We start from the raw sequence: 25,210 nt of genomic DNA, 5'->3' as shown, positions 1-25,210 counted from the left end.
TAAGTGGCAGAATTTGCTGAATTCAAAGAATTATTTAAGTTAACAGTTCAGGGAAGAAAAAACACAGACCATCTTCTGTGAACTTTTTTTTTTTCTTACCCTAAGAATATTTTATCAAGGTGAGAATTACAGAGAGCATTTTAAGCGTCTCCTCCTTTTTTCCTGTTGGGATATAACTCCCTGTTGAGGTCAGAGAATTGGGGTTTGAAGGATAATGACCACTGTGTTCAGAATGTCACCTCTCTGGAAGACCTGCTGCTTGGAGAAATCAAAGACTTTGGAGAACAGCGGTTTCACACCCTGCCAACAGGAAGGGAAGCAGGGTCAAGGCATGTGTGAGGTCAAGGCTGGACGAGTCATCCAGGCCTGAGCCCTAGTCTGTGAAGGACCCCATGTCCACCCGTCTCAGAGCTCTGAGCCCCGGCGCTCGGCTCCCACCGCAGCCTGCGTCAGGAGGTTCTTGGCCCACTGGCAGCTGGCCCAGCGAGCCTGCGTGGGGGGCTTGGCACCCCGGCACCGGGGTTGCTGCTCACAGACGGGCAGGGGCATCGTGATGCGCGGCGTTCTGGACAGCTCTGCTGCTGGAACGCCACGGAGGGCCCTCCGCCCAGGAATCTCGCTCTTCTAGAGCCTCTAAGGAAACAGCCCTGGCTGTGTGCTGGACGCAGGCCCGTGCTGTGGACTCACCACTGGTTTGACCCTGGCTGGAACTGCAAAGCACAGCCTCGCACCGAAGAGGCCGATTAGCCCGTGGAGGGAGGTCAACGCCTTCCAGACGCTAACTGCCAGAGCCTCTCACCTGCCCTGGCCAGGCCAGTCCAGCGGGGCTTCCCCGAACTCCCGTTGCCTAGTGCCCTGGATAACGCCCCCAAACAGTTAGACTGTGTTAGGAATGCTCTTGATAATCTATATTCTTCCCCAGTTCCCATCAAGCTGCTTCTCCTCCTGAACTACTCCCAATCAGCCGGGCTGCTGTAACACATCTCCCACTCCTGGCCCATCTTACGAGCCAGCGTGCGTCCCGGCCACTGTGTCATTAAGCTGAAGGACGGCCAGGGCACTCCCCATGGGGACATGGGTGACGGGAATTCCCTTGTTAAGAAGCCGGGGACAAGTGCTCAGTGTCAGACAGGTTGGAGCGGGGTTAACACTCTGGCTTCGTCTGGTGTGGAGTTGTCAAGCTTTGATGGAACAAAATGCAACTATACCCAAGCACAAACATCTGTGTCCAAATAGGAAGTCTGGGCATTTTCTGACTGGCGAAAGGCCCGCTTAGCATGTGTCATGATTGTTGTCCGGTTCCTAGTCGTCCAGCCTGTAGAGAAAATGTGAACGATTTCGTGTCTCCAGACCCTGCAAATCACACCAGGAGCTGTGAGTGCCGAGAAGCCAATGCATCATGTGGCCTGTGAGGTGGCATCACGGGGCCCGGCCGCGCGACTGTGGCCTGGGCGGAGCATGGCCACATCGCTGAGCTGTCTTTGCACCCGCCGGGGGCTCAGCAGTGACCTGGGCTGGACTTCACTCCAGCATGAGGAATCCTCTGGTCTAGTCCCTGGACTCTGGGAGCTTCTTACTAGGTATGGTGGAGAGAGGGGAGGACAGTGCTTGGTTCCTGCTGTCCAGGCCCCATTGAGCTGACCGGGGGTCAGTGTGGGCTTGAGAATGGCTCTGCAGAGGGTAGCAGCTGAGGGTCCGGGGGAGAGGCGCGATTTGGGAGGTCCACCTTGTCCTGGGCATCCTGGGAGTAAAACCTCAAATATCCACTGGGGAGGCGACTGATTTCAAGGGTTCCACGTGTCCCACACAGCATCTATGTACCCCAGTCATTGGGTAGGAAATTAGGTGGGTAGTTGGGTTTATAACCACAAAACGGACAGGCCGCTGAGTGGGGTGCACTGCTGACCCACCCCTGTCCGGACAGACTCCCCTCCCCTCCTGCTCGTCCTCCGCTGGCTGTCTGCTCTGCTGTGGATAACGGGGTTCCTCTGGGGATTCTCAACAATGTGAGGAACCTCTCATGCTGCGATGCTGAGTGAAAAATAAGGTTTAAAACTATTTGTTATAAAATGCAATTTAACATAAAATGTAATAAGGGGCACTGTGCTTAATAGACATGATTACGATAGAGATGAGTAGAAAAAAATATTCTGCGGAGGGAGGTCAACAAAAGGCTCATTTTCCGTTTTCCCCATGTGGGTTTGATTCATGATGCTTTTCCGTATTTTCCAGATAGTCTGCAGTACCACATTTATAATAAAAAGCAGTGATAAAACCCTTTAACAAACAAGCACACTCATGCCTGTCCAGGCGGCTCTGTGCTCGCACCTGCCTTCAGCCTCCCTCTGTGTTTCCCAGCGAGCACCATCTCCATCACTGGCCCCTGGTGGCCTCCTCTCCTGCTCTGTGCTTGCCTGGGGTGACCCCATCCGCATGTCCGGGCTCAGAGGCCAAAGACAGCCGTCCCTCTGCACCCTTCTACTGACTCGAGCTCTGCGTCTCCAGTCAAGGCTTTGCTCCTGACCCTAGACTGGAGTTTACAGGAACAACAGGTCCTGGGTGGGTCTCTCCAGGTGTCCCTTGGAGTGTCCCAAGCCGTCCTGCCTAGAGCAGTCTCTCCTCTTGAATGCTCGTCCCTAGGAATGGATGCTCAAGTCAGACTCCCGAGTTGAGCAGAACATAGGAAAAGCACTCTTCCACCAGCCCCTTCTCACCCGCGCTGAGCCAGGAATCAAACTGCCAATGGTCCGGAGTATGCCAGCCTCTGAGATGGTGGCTCACGTTTGTGGCTTCCATCCCGGGCCTCATCACATCACAGCTGACGAGCCTTCAGCATGGAAGGACTAGGCAGGATTAGCACTTGTTCTGGAAAGATGTTCTGGCAGTGTGAGCAGGTGGGTGGGGCAGGGTGCTGCCAAGGTGACAACTCAGTTCTCCACCCTCCCCTCCACCCCTTCCCCCTGAGGATTATTTTTAACTCTGTAGGCTTGGAGAAAGCACCTTCATATTTCTGTCTCTCTCTCTTTTGCAAGGAGTGGGGAGAGGTCTATTATATTTTACTTAGAGAAAGATTTTTTAAAAACTTGAAGATAAATCATTCTACAAGCTGCAAAATCTTACTCCACTGATTTCTCCCTAACACTCAACTGTATTTTTTGCCCTGCAAGGTAATAAGAAGTTCAGAGCTTATTAGCATATGAGGCTAATTCACACGTTTCCCGCGTGTGGGTCTCCTGTCTTCAGTCTGTCACAGATTAGCTGGAAATTTCTGCTGGTGCTGCCTGGATAATACAGGCAGACTGAAGGCTGCTTTTATTGGTTAGGGGAACTTGAGACTGCTGCTGCTGCTGCTAAGTCACTTCAGTCGTGTCCGACTCTGTGTGACCCCATAGACGGAAGCCCACCAGGCTCCCCCGTCCCTGGGATTCTCCAGGCAAGAACACTGGAGTGGGATGCCATTTCCTTCTCCAATGTGTGAAAGTGAAAAGGGAAAGTGAAGTCGCTCAGTCGTGTCCGACCCTTAGCGACCCCACAGACTGCAGCCCACCAGGCTCCTCCGTCCATGGGATTTTCTAGGCAAGAGTACTGGAGTGGCTTGCCATTGCCTTCTCCGAACTTGAGACTAGACTGTGTGTAAAACCCTTTGGAAGAGAATCTCTCAATGATTTTCAGAGGGAGAAATAGGGCCTGAGCTTAAGGGGTGCTAGCCCAGGACTGACCCCCTGGGTCACTGACAGGTATGTGCACCTGCCCACCAGTTTCGCAGGTCTACCTGGCATCCACCTGAGCGCCAGGACTTCCCTGGTGGCTCAGACGGTAAAGAATCCACCTGCAATGCAGGAGACCCAGGTTTGATCCCTGGATTGGGAAGATCCCCTTGAGAAGGAAAAGGCTACCCATTCCAGTATTCTTGCCTGGAGAAACCCACGGACAGAGGAGGCTGGTGGGCTGCAGTCCATGGGGCTGCAAAGAGCCAGACACGACTGAGCACCTAACACTTTCATTCTTCCACTTTTACCTGCACGGAGTCTTCACTCACAGATGGGTGGTGATTTCCAGTCCTGAAGGAGAACAGGGCTCCCTGCTTTACAAGAGTCCTCTTAAATACCCCTTGGAATGAGAGCATCGAGGAGGGGGCTTCTCCTATCCACGAGGGTGTCTGGTTGTTCCTGGGTTGAGTGGGGTGTGTGGGAAAACATTGAGATGAATGTGATTGAAACAGGAGCTGAAAGTAGGGGATAAGCCCATCTCCTGGTCCCCTGTCATTTCAATTAATTAACGAATTTGTGGAAATCGCTCTGCACCCGTGCTGTCCTCTGCCGTGTCCCCAGAACCCAGCATACAGCATGGAAGGCAAGGGGCTCGAGCGCTGTGATAAATGAATATAGTCAAGCCAATGGCAGGAAGCAGCAGAGGAGTTTGGGCTACTCTGAGGTCCTTTGAGTGAACTTACGTGTGATTTCCCAGCTCTTGTTCAGAGCCGAGCAGCTGCCCAAGGCATCCTGTGCTCAGGGCACCAAAAAGCCAGGCAGGGAATAAATATCGCCAGTTGACAAAAGCTGACTTTAGCAGAACCACTCCAAGGACAGGGCTGCATGGGAAGGGGTGGCACTCCCCCCAGGGTTCCTGCTGAAGCACCCCCAGATCACGGCTAACGCCTGCTTCCCGGAAGCGTGGCGTCTGTGCACATGGTTTTTTCTTTTGCTGAGAGCAGCACACAATCTGGGCACTGCCGGCCCCCAAACAGTGGAGAAAGGGTGGATAACTCCTATTCAAACGGGACACTTCAAGGGGTCCACATTGGCCTGCCCCAAGTCGCCGGCCCCAATTCCTTAGCCTGGCTGTGGCCACCAAGAACAAGACACCTACCAGGGGTGCGCATGAATTAAAGGCTTACACTGAATAGTAACAGGCTCCTAATCTGTGGAGCTTTCTGATGGTGGGTGAGAAAAAACAAAATCTTGCCAGGCCTTTTGCATCAAAGAGAGAAACTTGCTAATGGAAAAATGGTTCGAATGGAGGAGAACATGGAGATGCCAGTTATGTAAATTAGCATATGCCCTGATGGAGGAGAAACCATGCCAGGCCAGGAGGAAATTGAGCAAATTAGGAGAATGAGGAAACCACCCTGGAAGCAAATGGAAAGCACTCTGCGCGGTTAGCTTATCTTAGGAGGGAGGTCTGGGGACCCGCCTGGAGGTGAGGACTGCTGGTGTTTGGAGGCTCAGGTGTGTCCGTGGGTGTACCTGGGTGGGTGCGTGCGCTCCTGCTCAGGTCAGGATGGACCCTTCATGCCAGCTCTGAAAAGCATACTTCATAACACCTCCCTCTGCTTCAGGCTGCAGGAAGGCCCTTCACCAAATGCTCCTGAGAAGCACTGGGCTTGCACTGAGGCTGCGCTGAGCTTTCTCCGGCGCCCTAAGGAGTTCATTAGCACATGAAGTCTCCATACAGCTGTCTGCGCGAGCTGTCCAGAGCTGGGCTGGGTCTCAGGGCCGGCATCCCAGGGAGAGACCGCGCAGGACTCGGGTCCGCAGCAGGACGGAGGTCAGCAGGGGCGTGCGCCGTCTGGCGGCGACTGCGTGTGACCAGCGCTAAGCCAGGCTCCGCGGTGCAGGCCGAGCGAGGGTCCCCGCCGGAGGGGTGGTGGTCCCTTGGCCCCAGGCAGCGCAGGGCTGCACTGCGCAGGCCGCGTGCGGTGGGGAAAGGAGCCGCACAATTCTGGACCCAGTACAGTCCAGGGCCCGCTCACAACGGGCAGTCCCAGCGACCACCGGACGGCCTGTGCAAAGGCCCAGAGGCGACCTGCCCGGAGAGGGGCACCTGAGTGCTGAGGCACGGGGTAGGGATCGCTGGGCGGAGGGCCCGCTGAGGGCCTGGGAAAGTGTTTGGCAGATTCCCCAGAGAGAGGGAGGATCAACTACCCGTCCCCGGTGGCAACTGGTGCCCGCTCGGCGTCGGAGGCTGCATCCAGCTTACCCTCGGGGCCATCCGCGGTTGACCCCGATAAAGCCAGGCAGAGAGCGGTCCGCGCCAGCGCCCCCAGCCCCGCCCGGCGGCGGGACGTGCCAGGCTCCAGCGCCGCCACCTTGGCCTCCGCTCGCTGTTGCTGGTGGACTCCGGCTCCGGACCGGGCCGTGCGCGTCTTCCCAGGCGTGCGCTCCGTCCGCGAGAGCCGGAGGCCTCCGGTGACCACATCTGAGCCCGGGGCGCGATCCGCGGGATCCTGCCCAGGCGCGCCTTCAGCGCCCCGCGCCCCCGCCCGCTCCCCACCCTCTAAACCCTCCCCCGCCGCCGGCCGCGGGGGTCCAGGGGCGCGCGCCGGCCGGAGCCCGGGATCCAGGGACGCTGCGAGCCCGGCCCGGGGCCTGGGGGCGGCGGCGGCGCGGGGCTGCCGCGCTCGGAGAGGAGGGCGGCGGGCGGGAGGAGGGGCTCCCCGCGCGGGGCAGGGGCGGAGCGAGCGGCCGCGCCGCGGAACCAAGTGAGTTGGCTCCGGAGCCCGCGCCGCCGCCGGCCCGCACCTCGGGCGCCCGCCGCCCCCGCCGCCGCCGCCGCCGCCCGCGCGGGGATGTAGGATGCTGGTGGGCGCCAGGCTCCAGCGGCGGCGGCGGCAGCTGCAGCACCAGCCCCGCCGGCGGCAGCCTCTCCTTTGGCCGATGAATGCAGACCCGCCGCCGCCGCCGCCGCCGCCCTGGGTTTGGATGGTGCCCGGCTCGGCCGGGCTGCTCCGGCTGGGCGCGGGGGTCGCGCCCCCGCCCGTGCTGCTCGCCTCGGCGCAGCCCCCCGCCGGCCCGCTGCTCCCGGCGCTGCCCGCCTGGCAAGCCCCCGGCGAGCCCCTGCTGCCGCTGCTGCCGCTGCCCTCTGCGCCAGACCACGCCGCCGCCGCCGCCGCGCACCGCTACCCCGTGCTCCACGGGCAGGTAACGCGTCCCCGGCCCCGGCCCCGGGCTCGGGGTGGCCGGCGCCCCCCTGCCCCTGGGCGCCGCCCTCGCGCCACTCCGGCGGCCCCGGCCCCGAGGCGCGCACTCCCGCCTCCCGCGGTGGTCCTCCGGCCCCCAGCCCATCAGGGCGCAGCCTGGCAGCCATGCATGGGCAACAAAGTTCACGCTCCGACGTCCCGTTCCGCCTCTGGCAGCTTTTGCAAGTCTTTCTTCCCAGTCTCTCGCTGGGCAGTTTGGAGACCCGCGCCCCAAAACCAGAGTCGGGACCGCCCGCCCCAACTTTGGCCCCGGCCGGGGTCGCTGTCCAGAGCGCGGTCCTGAAGTCGGCGCCTCGAAAGCCCAGCGCTGCCGCTGCGGACTGTGGCCGACTTAGCGGATAGAAGTTAATACTTTTACAGCCTCTGCCAGGCTTGAAAAGCAAGCTGGGAATCAATAGCTATTTCTGATTCTGATCTAGTGTATTTTTTTTTCCATTTGAAAATAGACTCAGGACAATGCTTAAGGAAATTCAAACCAGTAGAAGCCTGCAGGAAAACACTGGCTTTAATACTGAGAAATGCTCCTGGGTGATTTCCATTCCCACCCTAGCCTGCCCGAGTCCACTAGATTAGCTATTGTCATATTACACTTTAGAGGAGTTTGGCGTTGCAAACCTGGAATTAAAAAGAGAAAGTGACTGTACCTTTGATTAATGGTGCAAAGGAGTAGGGCAAGCTGGTTTTGGCAAGATCCATTGTGTGCTATCTAACCATGCAGATGGATTTAAACCAGGGAATAGCATGTATTTTATTCCAATGATTATCATCAATAGCATATTCAAATGAGTGGATGACAGAATACACAACATCATTAATTTAATTCCAATATTATATTGTAAGCTTTTCTAAAAGATTTGGCTAACTCTTCCTAAATTGGTCTTTGGATATAATGATACATCACATATGTGGTAATGGATATGGTGTTTTGATGTGTGATGCAGCTCATGTTCATGTTGTATATGTATATAATTTTTAATAAGCATTGGTAGTTTTTCCTTCTCTCTCTTTTTTTTTTTTTTTTTTGCTATTTTGAAGGGGTTGTCATACCCAAGTGCTGCCACTAGAGGTATATAATGTCAAGGAACTACAATTTTTTTTTTTTTTTCTGTATGGAAAACTGCATTTTTTTTCTTGTGTAAATTTAAAACACAAAACCTTTCCCAAACAATATTAATCTTTAAAATATTTTGTGCTGCATATTTTCTGTTAAATAGCAGTATTTATCTTAGAAGAACATTTTCACATAACAGGAAATTAAAAAATGCTTTTATGATTTTAAAACAAATGCATATTGAAGCATTCCATATCATTGAACAATGAACCTATTCTCCATTGATAAAGATTCAGTTAATTTAATTAGAGAGACTGCTAAACTGTCTGCCCCCTTTCAGTATTTGCCGTCTTATTCTGCGCATTGGGATTTTTAGTTATGTGATAGTCTCACTCACATTTTCTTTGCCTTGGAATCTATTTGCATTTGTGGACCTTGGAAAACTTTGAATCTTAACCTCTTATTTTGGAAATGTTGCCAGTCCCTGTTTTTAAGGTGATGGGTATAATTACTATGAGATGTTGTATGGGAAAGAATATAATAGAGTATAGCTCTCTGCTTGCCTATGGAAAGAACTCGGGAATTATCACAGGACTGCCCTGCATTTTGCCTTCCACCGTGGTCTGTCTTGTTCTCAGGGCAGAAATTCACTTCTTACCACGTCCTCATGGTTTAGTGCTTTAGAAGTTCTTCCTAATGTTAGAGAATGCAGTTCTGTCAATGCACTGTGATGATCCGATACAGAAACTTTTACAAATTTTTAGAATTGTTGAGTATTTGTGGGGTTTGGGGACTGGAAAGAGGAAATTTTTCTCATAGCTAAATACATGCATTTTGAAATTCCCTTTTAAAGCAGCTGCCCCAGCATCTTTTGGCACGAAGCAGAGTTGACTAATGCCGGCTAACGAGCATGCCCTTCTCTTTCCTTGGGTTCCAGTGGCTGTTTGGTGGTCAATCCCCATCGATTGGACTGTTGCCCTCTTCCTCTGTGGAACTGCTGCCCATTTTCCCGCATGTCTGCACTTCCACTCTTCCACTTCCTGTTGGGAAAAGCTGGCTGGACAAAAGGATCCCTAACTGTAAGGTAAAAATGCAATTAGTTTGATTGGACAGATGGGCTACTCGTTGCTAAGTTGCTGGGTATTCCCATAACAGAAATCATGGTGTATTTCCCGTTTCTTATTGCAGTGGATCCACCATTAGGGCTAGAGAGAAACCTTTTCAGAATAAGACTGGCCTGTGCAAAAGCACCAGTAGATGGTGATGGTGGGGGATTTTGTTTTAGCTTAAAATATTTGGATTCCATAGAAAAATAGAAAAGTTCTACTTCTGAAGCAGAATCTACCTTTTGAATTTTTCAGTTTTTGAATTTGTGCCCATTGATCAGAATCCAGCCTTAAACATTATGTAACTCAGACATGCATTTAAAGGCATTTTCCTCACCACTGTTGCTCTGAGTGTTCATCTTTCCAATGGTTTATCTTGACTTTTGAATTCAAATATACTGGCCACACTTTGTTTACTTGAAAACCAAGGGAAAGCAGTACAGTGGCTTGTTCTCCCTCATGCTGCTTACCTCAGTGGGGCGACTCTCTCATCTGTTAACTGGCTGCTGAATGAACTAACCAAGTGAATAGCTGAAGACCAGGCCTAGAAAGTGATTGACATCAAAACCCCAAGCATCTAGAGTGCTTTTGAAGAGTCCCACCCCTAGAATCGTCAGGATTCGATGTCAGACAGGATAAGTATTTTACAATCTTCAGCTTTTATTTTGTGCATGGTCTTACATGTTATACTTGCTTTCTCTTTGGACAGATCTTTTTAAATAATTCCTTTGCTCTGGACTCAACGTGGATATATCCTGAGGAATCAAGGTTGTTTCATGGGCACCAAAAGCCTCAGCTATTAACAAACCAAGTAGCCGTGTCTCTGTCCAGACCAGCTCCTGCCTCCAGGCCTCTGCCCACAGTGGTGATAGCACCTCAGCCCCTACCAGGTTGGTGCCCAAACGGCAGTGACAACGTGCGGTTGGTTTTGTGTTTGTTTGCTTGGTTTAGCTACAGACTAGTTCTAGGTATGAAAACTATCTTTCTCATTTTAATGACATAATTCTTCCAGTAAAATATAATCCCTTTTCTGTGGTCAGGATTTCTTTTCATAAAGAAATTGAATTTGGATTTGATTATTCACTGTGTTTTTGGAGAACGGAATCTGTTTTAAGGTGGAGAGATGGCAGAAACAATTTGCACAGAATCACATTTTTGGTGTTCTGTTTTTAGAATGGGACCAAATCCTCTGTTGGTAGCTCTTAGGAGGGGCCCTAATTGATAGGCAACTCCTTTTAAAAGTGTTTCTTACGTAGGTAAAGGTTCACGGCTCTGTGGTCCAGAGGACACAGACACATGTAAGATTTGGGGGTGGGGTGGGGTGGGTGATACTGGCAATGGTCTATAAAATTGTGCTGCTTGGGAGATGGATTCGGTTCTATCTTTGGAGTCTAGTGACCTGAGAGAACATTTGTCCTGGAACAGACTCCCATGAAATAATCTCCGGTTGAAAGATGATATAATAAACCTATATAGTAACAAGAGAATAAAATCATCTTATGAATTTTTAAGTTGATTTTAAAAATCACCTTAACATATGATCATATTACAAAAGCAAATGTTACCCATGCCACAATTATCTTGCAACACCTTCCATTACAGGATATTTTATGACTTCAGAATTTCATTATCTTCCTTGTAATTTCCTACCTACCAAGATTGTCTCAGTGTGTAGCGCTAAGATTTAGTAATAAGGACATGTACCTGTGGGTAGTTCATTGCTGGTTTGGGAGACATATTTGTTTTCCTCCTTCTTTTTCTGCCTTATGAGTCTAATTTGCTCTGGGTGCTATATATCAATAAGTCAGAAAGAGCACTCAAGTCCAGTAAGTCCCCTGCATATGAGCAAGTTCAGTTTCGAGAGTGCATTCATAAGTCCAGCAAATTTAGTGTAGGTACCCAACTAACACAATGGGCTATATAGCACTGTGCTGTAATAGGTCTATAATATTTTCAGACAAATCATAGATAAAAAACAAGCAGAAAAAATAAAGAAAGCATTGTTAATCTCACAGTACAGTACCTTGAAAAGCACAGTCGTTCCAGTTGCCACACCACTGCTTTCAGCGTTGCTTCTGGACATCCTGCATTTGAAAGGAAGACATTGGACAACTGTATCCTACCCAGCTCTGTACAGCAAAGTCCACCAAAGCACGACCATTTGTAGAGGGTGCATGCATATGACAGTGTACGCCAGACACACGGGCTGACCCATCTGACTGGACCTGTGGACGCTTACGTCCACGGCTTTGAAAGTTCGCAGCTGAAGGGTCCTGTGTGGGGCCTTCCTGCATCGGTGTGTTCTCACCGGCCGGAGCTGTGGTTCTTGAATGAATAGTGCCTCTGTCCTCGTCACCATCTGTCTCCGAGTTACTCAGGTCTGAGCAAGCATCATATGTGCATGCATTTGTTTAATACTAAGGTGGGCACATTTCCTTCTAATTGAATGATGACAAGAGAGGATCAGAGAGCGTGTAATATACAAGCTCTCCAGGGCCTTAGATGTCTCTCTGGGACATGAAAGGAGAATATTTTACTTTCCCAGTGCATTGTCAAGGCTGTCACCAAAGTAATCAGCGCATATAGTTTAAAAAATAGTGAAATTAGTTCATTGTTCGAACAAAACCTTTGAGTGACCTTTCCTCCTGTCGGCTCACTCTTGAATATCATACTGACATTTACATTATACCTGAATTTTCTTAGAAAACCCATACTGTGGGAATGCTAAATATCTACTTAGTTGAAGAAGCTTCTGGCAAATTATCATAGCTTTTCTCTCACGGGGTATTTTTACTTGCCATTTTGTGGCACATATTTCACGCTTGAAGCGTATCTGTGTACATTTTACCTTCTGACATTTTGTGACGCGTGTTCAGTCATACAGTCACGTCCGACTCTTTGTCACCCCATGGACTTATGGGGACATGGACTCACATCACCCCATGTAGCCCAGCAGGCTGCTCTGTCCATGGAATTTCCCAGGCAACAATACTGGAGTGAGTTGCCATTTCCTCCTCCAGGGGATCTTCCTGCCACAGGATCAAATCTGCGTCTCCCGCATTGGCAGACAGATTCTTCACCACTAGCGCCACCTGGAAGCCCCTGACTTTTTTGACTAAGCTATATTAATGGGTGAAATAAAATAGTCACTTCTTACTAACACGGTCGATTGTAGAGTAACTGTCCACCTCATCTTCCATTTGTCAGATCTGTCCCTTGGATTCTTGGACTGTTTTTTGGAATTATGAACCATAAGACTGTAATATGGCTTACATATCTTTTGGGGAATAATGTATCTGTCATCAGAGCTATTTTACTAAGTCAAACGCTTTTGTTCTGAGATGGAAGTTTCTGAACTGATATATGGAAGTTTTGATTTTGTTCATACATTTCAGAATTCTTAGAGATTAGTAATCTGGAAAGAATGTGTTAAATGACCCTTAGTCTAAAGAATACATCTCTTTTCATGGGATTCTACAGGCAAGAATACTAGAGTGGGTTGCCATGGCCTTCTCCAGGGGATCTTCCTGACCCAGGGATCAAACTTAGGTCCAAGGTACTGCAGGCAGATTCTTTACCATTTGAGCTAACCAGGAAGCCCCAAAGAATACGTTTAGGGTGTTGTTTACATGTTACTGACTGCTTGACTGAGAACTTAGAAAGGGGAACAAGTAAAATTGGAAGGTAGTTAAAAGATATATTGTTTCAATTTTACTGTAATTTGTGAGAAAATATCAGATAACTTCATTAAAACATTTTACATGTAAATTTTCAGGTATGTTATTGAAAGTTACTGCTTTAAATTTTATACTTGATATAAATTGATAAATATAAATATTATTTTGTTTTATGTTATATAAATTTATACATTTATATATATAAGTTCAGTTCAGTCAGTCAGTCATGTTCAACTCTTTACGACCCCGAGGACTGCAGCATGCCAGGCTTCCCTGTCCAGCACCAACTCGCAGAGTTTGCTCAAACTCATGTCCATCGAGTAGGTGATGACATCCAACCATCTCATCTTCTGTCATCCGCTTCTCCTCCTGCCTTAAATCTTTCCCAGCATCAGGGTCTTTTCCAATGAGTTAGTTCTTCCCATCAGGTGGCCAAAGGATTGGAGTTTCAGCTTCAGCATCAGTCTTTCCAATGAATATCCTGGACTGATTTCCTTTAGGATGGACTGGTTGGATCTCCTTGCAATACAAGGGACTCTCAAGAGTCTTCTCCAACACCACAGTTCAAAAGCCTCAATTCTTCAGTGCTCAGCTTTCTTTATGGTCCAACTCTCACATCCATACATGACTACTGGAAAAGCCATAGCCTTGACTAGACGGACCTTTGTTGGCAAAGTAATGTCTCTGCTTTTTAATATGCTGTCTAGGTTGGTCATAACTTTCCTTCCAAGGAGTAAGTGTCTTTTAATTTCATGGCTGCAATCAGCATCTGCAGTGATTTTGGAGCCCAAAAAAATGAAGTCTGACACTGTTTCCACTGTTTCCCCATCTATTTCCCATGAAGTGATGGGACCGGATGCCATGATCTTAGTTTTCTGAATGTTGGGTTTTAACCCAAATTTTTCACGCTCCTCTTTTACTTTCATCAAGAGGCTTTTGAGTTCCTCTTCACTTTCTGCCATAAGGGTGGTGTTATCTGCATATCTGAGGTTATTGATATTTCTCCTGGCAATCTTGATTCCAGCTTGTGCTTCTTCCATTGCTATATTTTGCATGATGTACTCTGCATATAAGCAGGGTGACAATATACAGCCTTGACATGCTCCTTTCCCAATTTGGAACCAGTCTGTTGTTCCATGTCTGGTTCTAACTGTTGCTTCTTGACCTGCATACAGACATCTCAGGAGGCAGGCATATCATATTATATATAGTATATTAATATGTAATTAATGTATGAATATATTATGTAAGTGATATCTTATCTGTCTTATAAATTATGTTCAGTGTAAATGGCCTTAGGATCATAGATGTATTTTATTAATGCCCTTTAAATTCATCAAAAAAGTGCTGTTGGAACTCCAGGAGAGCCATGAGAGAGAGTCAGACCTGCCTTTTTTAAATGGGGCTCGCAGGCCCAGCGCGTTTTCCTTTCTTGGATGGAGAGTACCTTTGTGTAATGATCAGTCTTCACAATGGCAGTATGTACCATGAGCTCGAATGCTGTGACACTCGGAAGTGGCTTTTTCTGAATGAGCATGTGGTTTGTTGAAGTGAGTTAGAGGTTGGGGTGGGTAGGGATGTCGTGACCTCCGAGAATCCTGTTGATATCACGTTCTGCTGGTCTGTGGTTCGTTAAGCAGTAACTGTACCGCAATAGGGTCTTATATAATATTGGCATAACTTGAACGAATTGGGGTAAATCCTCTAAAACGAAATACGTATTTTGATGGAGTTCATTTTTATGTATCTACTAGACTGACGTGTTGAGAATAAAAGTGGTGATTTGCTGTTAGACGCAGACCTGAAGAGAGCCTGTTGGCCCCGAGAAGCGTGGAGTGGAGGTCGGTCGTGTTCCTGTGCATGCTCGTCAGAGGCTCCTCTTCTGTCGGCTGTGCAGGCATGGATGCTGCCAGATGCCCTCATGGCTCACGCTCTCCCAGGGCACGTGCAGTCGGTAGATGACCACCCAGCGCTGCGGTCCTGGGGGCTGTCTGCAGACGTGCGCGGGGGGGCTCAGGAGGTGATCAGGGAAGGTCTATGCGGGAGGGGCAGGGGTGGCAGATGTGCCTGAAACACAAAGGAGATCAGAGAACTTGGCCTGCAGCACGGGAGTGGAGCGGGCAGAGTCACGCAAACCCCTAGGGATGCTTCATCGGGCGGCAGGCCTTGGGAGGGGAGCAGTGGCATGGGGCAGCAGCGGCCCAGCTCGGGGCCTCTTCTTGCAAGAGGAATCCTAGTATTGGGTGGGACCTGCTGAGTCCTGGGCCCTCTCCAGGGTTTTGGGATTTTCCATCCTTCCTTGGCTCTGGAGCCGCGGTTTCTCCAGGCATGTGTGAGTCCATCCTCAGGAAGCAGAGCAGACAACGAGAAGGTAGCACATCCTTACTGAAAAATAAATGCCAGCGCACCAATGCATGCAACGCTCCAACTGTATTAGAAACTAAAGTCTCCGGTGAATGACTTAGTGGCTTTTTAAGGGATGATCCCTCATCACGGTGTGAATGGATTGCACTGAGAATTACTCTAGGTCTCAGAGGTCGATGCAGGAGGGGTCAGGTTGCCCGGGGCTGGCACAGGCTCGCCCTTCTCTTTAAAGGTCTCTGCGCTTGGGAGGCGGCCTCATCCCTTTGTCCCTGCTGCCAGCATCTCCCTTCTCCCATGCAGCACCGGGGCCCTCTTCCTTCCGGGGAGGAATGGACTTGCATCGCTTCTGAGGATGTGAGGTTTATCACAGCTGGAGACGGGAGCTTGACCAGCATGGACATGGTCCTTTCTGAAGAGTCTCTGCTCTTCACATCTAAAAATAAGGACTTCAGAGTCTTGCAAGCCATTCAGAAATACACCAACTCAGACTCAGAGTATCAAGCTGGAGAATGATAAACTCAGCTTCTGTGCAGTAAAGACACATGACGTGATAGTTTGCTGGAAACTGGAGATTTGTCTAAAAGTTGTCTATATCACATTGCCCTTCGGCTTGAGATCAAAGAGCCTGAGTCCACCTGGGGAAGTCTTGCTGGGGAAAAAAACACTGACTGTGACTTTCAATTGTGATCCACACAGTCAAAGGCTTTGGCATAGTCAATGAAGCAGAAATAGATGTTTTTCTGGAACTCTCTTGCTTTCCCCATGATCCAGCAGATGTTGGCAATTTGATCTCTGGTGCCTCTGCCTTTTCTAAAACCTGCTTGAACATCTGGAAGTTCACTGTTCACGTATTGCTGAAGCCTGGCTTGGAGAATTTTGAGCATGACTTTACTAGCATGTGAGATGAGTGCAATTGTGTGGTAGTTTGAGCATTCTTTGGCATTGCCTTTCTTTGGGATTGGAATGAAGACTGACCTCTTCCAGTCCTGTGGCCACTGCTGAGTTTTCCAAATCTGCTGGCATATTGAGTGCAGCACTTTCACAGCATCATCTTTCAAGACTTGAAATAGCTCAACTGGAATTCCATCACCTCCACTAGCTTTGTTAGTAGTGATGCTTTCTAAGGCCCACTTGACTTCACATTCCAGGATGTTTGGCTCTAGGTCAGTGATCACGTTATCGTGACTATCTTGGTCGTGAAGATCTTTTTTGTACAGTTCTTCTGTGTATTCTTGCCACCTCTTCTTAATATCTTCTGCTTCTGATAGGTCCATACCATTTCTGTCCTTTATCAAACCCATCTTTGCATGAAATGTTCCCTTGGAATCTCTAATTTTCTTGAAGAGGTCTCTTGTTTTTCCTATTCTGTTGTTTTCCTCTATTTCTTTGCATTGATCACTGAGGAAGTCTTTCTTATCTCTCCTTGCTATTCTTTGGAACTCTGCATTCAGATGCTTATATCTTTCCTTTTCTCCTTTGCTTTTCGCCTCTCTTCTTTTCACAGCTATTTGTAAGGCCTCCTCAGACAGCCATTTCGCTCTTTTGCATTTCTTTTCCATGGGGATGGTCTTGGTCCCTGTCTCCTGTACAATGTCACGAACCTCCGTCCAGAGTTCATCAGGCACTCTATCAATCAGATCTAGTCCCTTAAATCTATTTCTCACTTCCACTGTATAATCATAAGGGATTTGATTTAGGTCATATCTGAATGGTGTAGTGGTTTTCCCTACTTTCTTCAATTTAAGTCTGAATTTCGCAATAAGGAGTTCATGATCTGAGCCACAGTCAGCTCCTGGTCTTGTTTTCACTAACTGTATACAGCTTCTCCATGTTTGGTTGCAAAGAATATAATCAATCTGATTTCGGTGTTGACCATCTGGTGATGTCCATGTGTAGAGTCTTCTCTTGTGTTGTTGGAAGAGGGTGTTTGCTATGATCAGTGCATTCTCTTGACAAAACTCTATTAGCCTTTGCCCTGCTTCATTCCGTGCTCCAAGGCCAAATTTGCCTGTTACTGCAGGTGTTTCTTGACTTCCTACTTTTGCATTCTATTTCTGCTTCATTGACTATGCCAAAGCCTTTGTGTCAATCACAATAAACTGTGGAACATTCTGAAAAAGATGGGAATCCCAGACCACCTGACCTGCCTCTTGAGAAACCTGTATGCAGGTCAGGAAGCAACAGTTAGAACTGTACATGGAACAACAGACTGGTTCCAAATAGGAAAAGGTGTACGTCAAGGTTGTATATTGTCACCTTGCTTATTTAACGTATATGCAGAGTACATCATGAGGAACGCTGGGCTGGAAGAAGCACAAGCTGGAATCAAGATTGCTGGGAGAAATATCAATAACCTCAGATATGCAAATGACACTACCCTTATGGCAGAAAGTGAAGAGGAACTCAAAAGCCTCTTGATGAAAGTGAAAGAGGAGAGTGAAAAGGGTGACTTGAAGCTCAACATTCAGAAAACAAAGATCATGGCATCTGGTCCCATCACTTCATGGGAAATAGATGGAAAAACAGTGGAAACAGTGTCAGACTTTATTTTTGGGGGCTCCAAAATCACTGCAGATGCTGATTGCAGCCATGAAATTAAAAGACACTTGCTCCTTGGAAGGAAAGTTATGACCAACCTTGATAGTATATTAAAAAGCAGAGACATTACTTTGCCAACCAAGGTCTGTCTAGTCAAGGCAATGGTTTTTCCTGTGGTCATGTATGGATGTGAGAGTTGGACTGTGAAGAAAGCTGATCGCCGAAGAATCGATGCTTTTGAACTGTGGTGTTGGAGAAGACTCTTGAGAGTCCCTTATACTGCAAGGAGATCCAACCAGTCCATTCTAAAGGAGATCAATCCTGGATGTTCATTGGAGGGACTGATGCTAAAGCTGAAACTGCAATACTTTGGCCACCTCATGCGACGAGTTGACTCACTGGAAAGGACTCTGATGCTGGGAAAGGTTGGGGGCAGGAGAAGGGGACGACGGAGAATGAGATGGTGGATGGCATCACCGACTCTGTGGACAGAGTTTGAGTGAACTCCGGGAGTTAGTGATGGACAGGGAGGCCTGGCGTGCTGTGATTCATGGGGTCGCGGAGAGTCGGACACGACTGAGCGACTGAACTGAACTGAACTGTACTGAACTGTGACTTTCAAAGACGACTAGAGAGACGGAGAGACAGTGGGAGGCGCGGCGGCGCCCCGGTGGCTGAGGCATGGCAGCGCCCCGGGGGCTGCCCTGCTTCATGAGGGCACATTTACTCAAAGCATACAGGAGGAGGACAGGGCTGGGGAAAGGCTGCTGCACAGGGGCTTGTGAGCATTTTGTATAAATCAGTGCTTGGTTTAGCTTAATAGGAATTAAACAGTGGTATGCTAAGGCGCCTCAGTCGTGTCCGACTCTGCGCCATCCCATGGACAGCAGCCCACCAGGCTCCTCCATCCACAGGATTCTCCAGGCAAGAATACTGGAGTGGGTTGCCATTTCCCAGCAAAGCAATAAAAGAAGAATCAGCAGGGAGCGGGCGGAGGCATGAAGTCGCATGGAAAGATGGTTTGGATCAGGTGACAGAAGATGATATGAAAGGATTCTTCAGCACACTTAGCTACGGCAGTAAACAGAGGTGGGATCGTGACAAGGTGATGTGTGAGACAGAAAGCAAATAGCACATCAATATTGATTTGAACTCCTTTAAAAATAAATATAATGCAGCAGATGTATTAATGTGGCAAAACCATGTACCTGGCTCACTGTGTCTTGCTGAAGCTTATGGATGGAGAGCCACTCCCTACAGGAGACAGCTTCAGATCAGTGTGCAGCATGAGGTGTGATCCCCTGGTGGGGAAAACCTTAGAGAGTTAGGGGGGAAAAAACTTTGTGATCAAAGAAATGAATGCCCAACAAGAAGTCATCCATGTGTGTCAGCAAGGAAGAGGCATCCTGGACCGCGGATGGGCCACCTTCTCTCCTGCTCTCTCGCCTCAGGCTCCACTTGGTCTGACGTTAACGTCGCTGTCATCCCACATTTCTATTTTATCTTGTTCATTAGTGTTTTCCTTATATTTTCAACTTATTTTTTAATTGGAGGAAAGTTGCTTTAAAATATTGTGCTGTTTTTTGCCACACAGCAATTCGAATCAGTTGCAACTGTTTTAAGTTTAAGTCTGGTGTTGACAGGCACAGTTTCTGCTTTTGCCTTTTAAAGGTGGATACTTATATTGTACTTCTGCTGCTGCTAAGTCGCTTCAGTCGTGTCTGACTCTGTGCGACCCCATGGGCTGCACCCCACCAGGCTCCTCTGTCCATGGGATTCTCCAGCGAGGACTGGAGTGGGCTGCCATGCCTTCTCCGATATCATACTTCAGCATACTTACATTTGGCTTCCTAGTTTTGTATTTTTTCTGTCATGTTATTATTTCTGTTTCTCATGGTCTTTTGTTATTCCTTTATTTTAGTCTGTTTTTATTCTTTTGCTGTGCCTTGTATGTTTTGTTTCATTTTGTTTATTTGTGTTTTATATGGTGATTTGGAATATGTTCCTACCGATTCTGTTGTGTAAAGCAATTAACAGTAAGATTTAGAAAAAAAAAGCAGATTTGATTCTTTGTTTCCTCTAATTTTCAAATCATGACAACACTATCCCTTTAGAATTTTTTATAGAGTGAGAAAAATTTGGGAAACTTTTATATCATAAAAATTTATTTTTTTCTCTTAAGTTTCCTCTAACTGACAAATTAATCTAAAGCAACAGCTAAAAATGGGGTGATGACAGGTTCCAAAATATCTGTAATTGTCAACAGTTTTTTCAGTCATTTAAAATATACGTAAATATTTGTTAATTTGGTTAAGAAGTGAGTGAAAAATTTTCAGAAGTTTTTTCTCCCCAAACTAAAGCTGAGAAAAATAACTATAATCTGAATACACAACCTCAGACTATGTTGGTAACACTGGGAAGAGGAGTGAGAAATGTGAGGATACAAAGTGTTTCAAAGTCCCTCAAACGGAATAAAAGAAGCTGGAAAACCAGGACGCTGTCTGCACTGGAAGTCAGATAATGGGGTTACCCAAGACTGGCCCAGGCCAAGGGCTCCTGCCCCAGAGCCAGCCTTCCAGTGTCAGGGAAAGCACGGCTGTCTACCCCTGGCGCAGGGCGGGCGCGTGGAGCGACTTTCTTGTGCAGAAATCACCGGGAGTCGAGGAGGCACACATATTAATACAGACGCCCCAGCTCACTCTGGGAAAAGACGTTGTCGGGGCCTGCGCGGCACGGGGGCAGCTGTGGCAAAAGCACGCAAGCCAGGTCAGCACGCGGCGACCCTGACACAGCTCGTGCACTGATGCCTGGCAGAAGGAAAGGCGCGTGTTCCCGGGGCGAGGCCTACTTCCTCACTCTCTGCGCATGACATCTGCCCGCCAGTTCACTCAGTGTGGACTCTTCGTGACCCCCCGGACTGGAGCCCGCCAGGCTCCTCTGCCCATGGGATTCTCCAGGCAAGAATATGGAGTGGGTTCCCATGCCCTCCTCCAGGGGATCTTTCCAATCCAGGGATCAAACCCGCGTCTCTCCTGCATTCCTGGCAGGTTCTTTACCACTAGCGCCACCTGTGAAAATATGTGACATCTGGCTTTGCACAAAAAACTTACAAGACACACAAACCAGGAAATGAAAACAATGGTCAACAGACGAGATAAGCAGTAGAACCAGATCCTAAGATGACGTATTTTGAAACTATCAGTCAGGGACTTTGAACTTTGATTCACATATTTGTGAGTCCAATGGGAAAGGAGGGCACCATGGATGAAAAACAGAGAATTTCATCATTGAATGGAAAATATAAAAAAGCAAAGTGAAAATACTTGACAAATTAAACATGGTATCATAAATGAAGAATTATTTTGGTGGACTCATGAGCAGAGAATAGCAAGGAGCGATGAAAAGGCTTCTTAACTGGACAATGCAAGGAAATAGAAAAAAAAATAGAATGGGAAACACTAGAAATCTCTTCAAGAAAATTGGAGGTACTAAGGGAACATTTCATGCAAAGATGGGCACAATAAAAGACAGAAATGGTATGGACCTAACAGAAGCAGAAGAGATTAAGAAGAGCAGGCGAAAATGCACAGGAGAACTGTACGGAAAGTCTAATGGCCTGGGCAAACTTTGTGCCCACTTCGTATCTTAACATTTGTGCCCCCTAAACTTTAAGTGATGGTCAGTCACCTAGAGCCAGACATCCTGAAGTGTGAGGTCTCGTGGGCCTTAGGAAGCATTACTACAATTCTAGCTCAGCTATTTCAAATCCTAAAAGTTGATGCTGTCAAAGTGCTGCACTCAATATGCCAACAAACTCGGAAAACTCAGCAGTGGCCACAGGACTGGAAAAGGTCAGTTTTCATTCCAGTCCCAAAGAAAGGCAATGCCAAAGAATGTTCAAATTACCACACAATTTCACTCATTTCACATGCTAGCAACATTATGCTCACGATCCTGCAAGCTAGACTTTAACATTATGTGAAGTGAGAACTTCCAGATGTTCAAGCTGTATTTAGAAGAGGCAGAGAAACCAGAGATCAAATTGCCAACATCCATTGGAGCATAGAAAAAGCAAGGGAATTTCAGAAAATTTATCTACTTCTGCTTCATTGACTATGCTATAGCCTTTGACTGTATGGATCACAGCAAACAATGGAAAATTCTTCAAAAGATGAGAATACCAGACCACATTATCTGCCTCCTGAGAAATGTGTATGCAGGTCAAGAAGCAACAATCAGAACTGGACATGGAACAATGGACTGGTTCAAACTTGGGAAAGGAGTACATCAAGGCTGTATATTGACACCCTGCTTATTTAACTTAAATGCAGAGTACATCATGTGAAATGTTGGGCTGGATGAAGCACAAGCTGAAATCAAGATTGCCGGGAGAAATATCAATAACCTCAGATACGCAGATGACACCACCCTTATGGCAGAAAGCAAAGAGGAACTAAAGACCCTCTTGATGAAGGTAAAAGAAGCAAGTAAAACGTTGGCTTAAAACTCAACGTTCAAAAAACTAAAGTCATGGCGTCTGGTCCCACCACTTCATGTCAAATACATGGGGAAAACTTGGAAACAGTGACAGCTCATTTACTTGGGCTCCAGAATCACTGAGGATGGTGACTGCAGCCACAATATTAAAGGGCACTTGCTCCTTGGAAGAAAAGTTGAGACAAACCTAGATAACATATTAAAAAGCAAAGACATTACTTTGCCAACAGAGGTCCATCTAGTCAAAGCTATGGTTTTTCCAGTAGTCACATACGGACGTGAGAGTTGGACCATAAAGAAGGTTGAGTGCCAAGAAATTGATATTTTTGAACTGTGGTGCTGGAGAAGACTCTTGAGAGTCTCTTTGAAAACAAGGAGATCAAACCAGTCAACCCTAAAAGAAATCAGTCCTGAATACTCATTGGAAGGACAGATGCTGAAGTTGAAACTCCACTACTTTGGTCACCTGATGTGAAGAATTAACTCATTGGAAAAGACCCTGATGCTGGGAAAGATTGAAGGAAAGAGGAGAAGGGGACAACAGAGGAAGAGATGGTTGGATGGCATCACCGACGCGATGGACATGGATATGAGGAAGCTGCAGGAAACAGTGAAGGACTCGGAAGCCTGCCTGATGCAGTTCATGGGTTTGAAAATGCTCGGACGTGACTTAGGACTGAACAACACCAAAATTCCAGGACTTGATGATTTCACGAGAGAATTCTGCCAAACGTTTAGAGAAGAGTTAACACCATCTTTCTGAAACTATCCCAAAAATTTGCAGAGGAAGGAACATTTCCAAACTCATTCTATGGGGCCATTATTACCCTGACACTGAAAGCAAACAAAGATATCACACACACAAAGATTACAGTCCAGCATCATTGATGAACATAGATGTAAAAATCCTCAGCAAAATACTAGCAAACCAACTCCAACAATACATTAGAGGATCATACACCGCGATCTATTCACTGGAAGGAGTGATGCTGAAGCTGAAACTCCAATCCTTTGGCCGCCTGATGTGAAGAGCCGACTCACTGGAAAAGACCCTGATACTTGCAGAGACTGATGGCAGGAGGAGAAGGGGACGACAGAGGATGAGATGGTTGGACGGCATCACCGACGCGATGGACATGAGTCTGAGCAAGCTCCGGGAGTTGGTGATACGGGGGGGCCTGGCGTGCTGCAGCCCATGGGTCACAGAGAGTTGGACACGACTGAGTGACTGAATTAAGAAAGGAAAAAACCACGCTCCAAAAGCTGTAAGATGCTGATGAAAGATACTGAAGACCACACAGCAGGTGGAAAGGCATGCCGTGCTCTTGGTTGGAAGAATCAATATTGTTCAGATGTCCATCCTACCCATGGAAATCTACAGGTTCAGTGCAATCTCTGTCAAATCACCAGTGGCATTTTTCACAGAACTAAAACAAGAAATTTTAAAATTTGTACGGAAATGCAAAAGCCTCCACATAGCCAAAACAATCTTGAGAAAGAACAGAGCTCCTCAGGCAGGCTTATCCTGAGGTGTTTTATTCTCTTTGTTGTGATGGTAAGTGGGATTGTTTCCTTGATTTCTCTTTCTGAGTAAATATTTAAATGTAAGGTTGGACACTCTAAAATACTTAGTTTAAAACATAGGAAGAATACTCCTGGACACAAATCAGAGCAACGTCTTTTCTGATATACTTCCTAGAGTAATGAAAATAAAAACAAATCTAAATAAATGGAATCTAATTAAATTTAAGAACTTTTGCACAGCAAAGGAAACCATAAATCAAGCAAAAAACAACCTTCAGAATGGGAGCAAATATTTGCAAACAAAACAACTGACATGGGATTAGTCTCCAAAATATACAAATAGGTCATACCCTTCAATATAAAAAATAAGCCAATCAAAACTCGGCAGAAGATCTAAATAGACATTTTTCTAAAGAAGACCTACAGATCACCACAAAACACATGGAACGATGCTCAACATCACTAAGTATTAGAGAGACGCAAATCAAAACTACAGTGAGGTATCGCCTCACACTGGTCAGAACCTATAAACAATGAATAAGGAGAACAGGAAACCTTCCTGCACTGTCGGTGGGATGTGAACTGGCCCAGCCACTAAGGAGAGCGGAGTGGAGGCTCCTTAAAAACTGAAAATAGAACTACCTGTGACCCTACCGCCCCACTCCTGGACGTAAATCCAGAGAAAACCGTAACTCAAAAAGAAGCACGCACCCAAACGGCCATTGCAGTGTTATTCACGATGGCCAGGACATGGAAGAAACCTAAGTGTCCATCAGCAGAGGAGTGCCAGAAAAAGATCCGGTGCATAAGTACAGTGGACTGTTACTGAGCCATATAAAGGAACACAGTCATACCATTTGCAGCAGCGTGGATAGACCTAGAGACTTACACTCAGAGAAGTAAGCCAGACACAAAAAGACAGATGTCGTATGATATTGCTTACATGCAGGATCTACGGAAAGGGTACAAATGAGCTTCTTTACAAAGCAGAAGTGGAGTCAGAGATACAGAATGCAAAATTATGGTTCAGTTCAGTTCAGTCGCTCAGTCGTGTCCGACTCTCCGCGACCCCATGAATCACAGCACGCCAGGCCTCCCTGTCCATCACCAACTCCCGGAGTTCACTCAAACTCATGTCCACAGAGTCGGTGATGCCATCCAGCCATCTCATTCTCCGTCGTCCCCGTCTCCTCCCGCCCCCAACCTTTCCCAGCATCAGAGTCTTTTCCAGTGAGTCAACTCGTCGCATGAGGTGGCCAAAGTATTGCAGTTTCAGCTTTAAATGGCAACCCACTCCAGTGTTCTTGCCTGGAGAATCCCAGGGACAGGGGAGCCAGGTGGGCTTCTGTCTATGGGTCACACAGAGTCGGACACGACTGAAGTGACTTAGCAGTAGCAGCAGCCAGGGGATAAATGGGGGAGAGATAAATTGGGAGATTGGGATTGACATACACACACTATTGTATATAAAATA

At 47.6% G+C, this 25,210-nt stretch overlaps 1 protein-coding gene across 1 annotated transcript in view; it reads left to right on the top strand.

Annotated features, from left to right (window-relative positions):
* Positions 1-6,575: 6,575 nt before the first annotated feature.
* Positions 6,576-25,210, top strand: part of TCERG1L (transcription elongation regulator 1 like) — a 191,681-nt gene continuing 173,046 nt past the window's right edge. The window contains exons 1-3 of the mRNA XM_088842546.1: positions 6,576-6,920; positions 8,968-9,114; positions 9,846-10,026. Coding sequence (XP_088698672.1) covers positions 6,576-6,920; positions 8,968-9,114; positions 9,846-10,026 — 673 coding nt within the window. The remainder of the gene's footprint in view (positions 6,921-8,967; positions 9,115-9,845; positions 10,027-25,210) is intronic.

This window comes from Moschus berezovskii, chromosome 12 (genome assembly GCF_049115385.1).
Source record: "Moschus berezovskii isolate FMDL1 chromosome 12, NW_MosBer_1.0, whole genome shotgun sequence".
Lineage (NCBI taxonomy): Eukaryota > Metazoa > Chordata > Mammalia > Artiodactyla > Moschidae > Moschus > Moschus berezovskii.
Note: the sequence above shows the minus strand (reverse complement) of the source record. Positions and strands in the feature narration are given on the sequence as shown.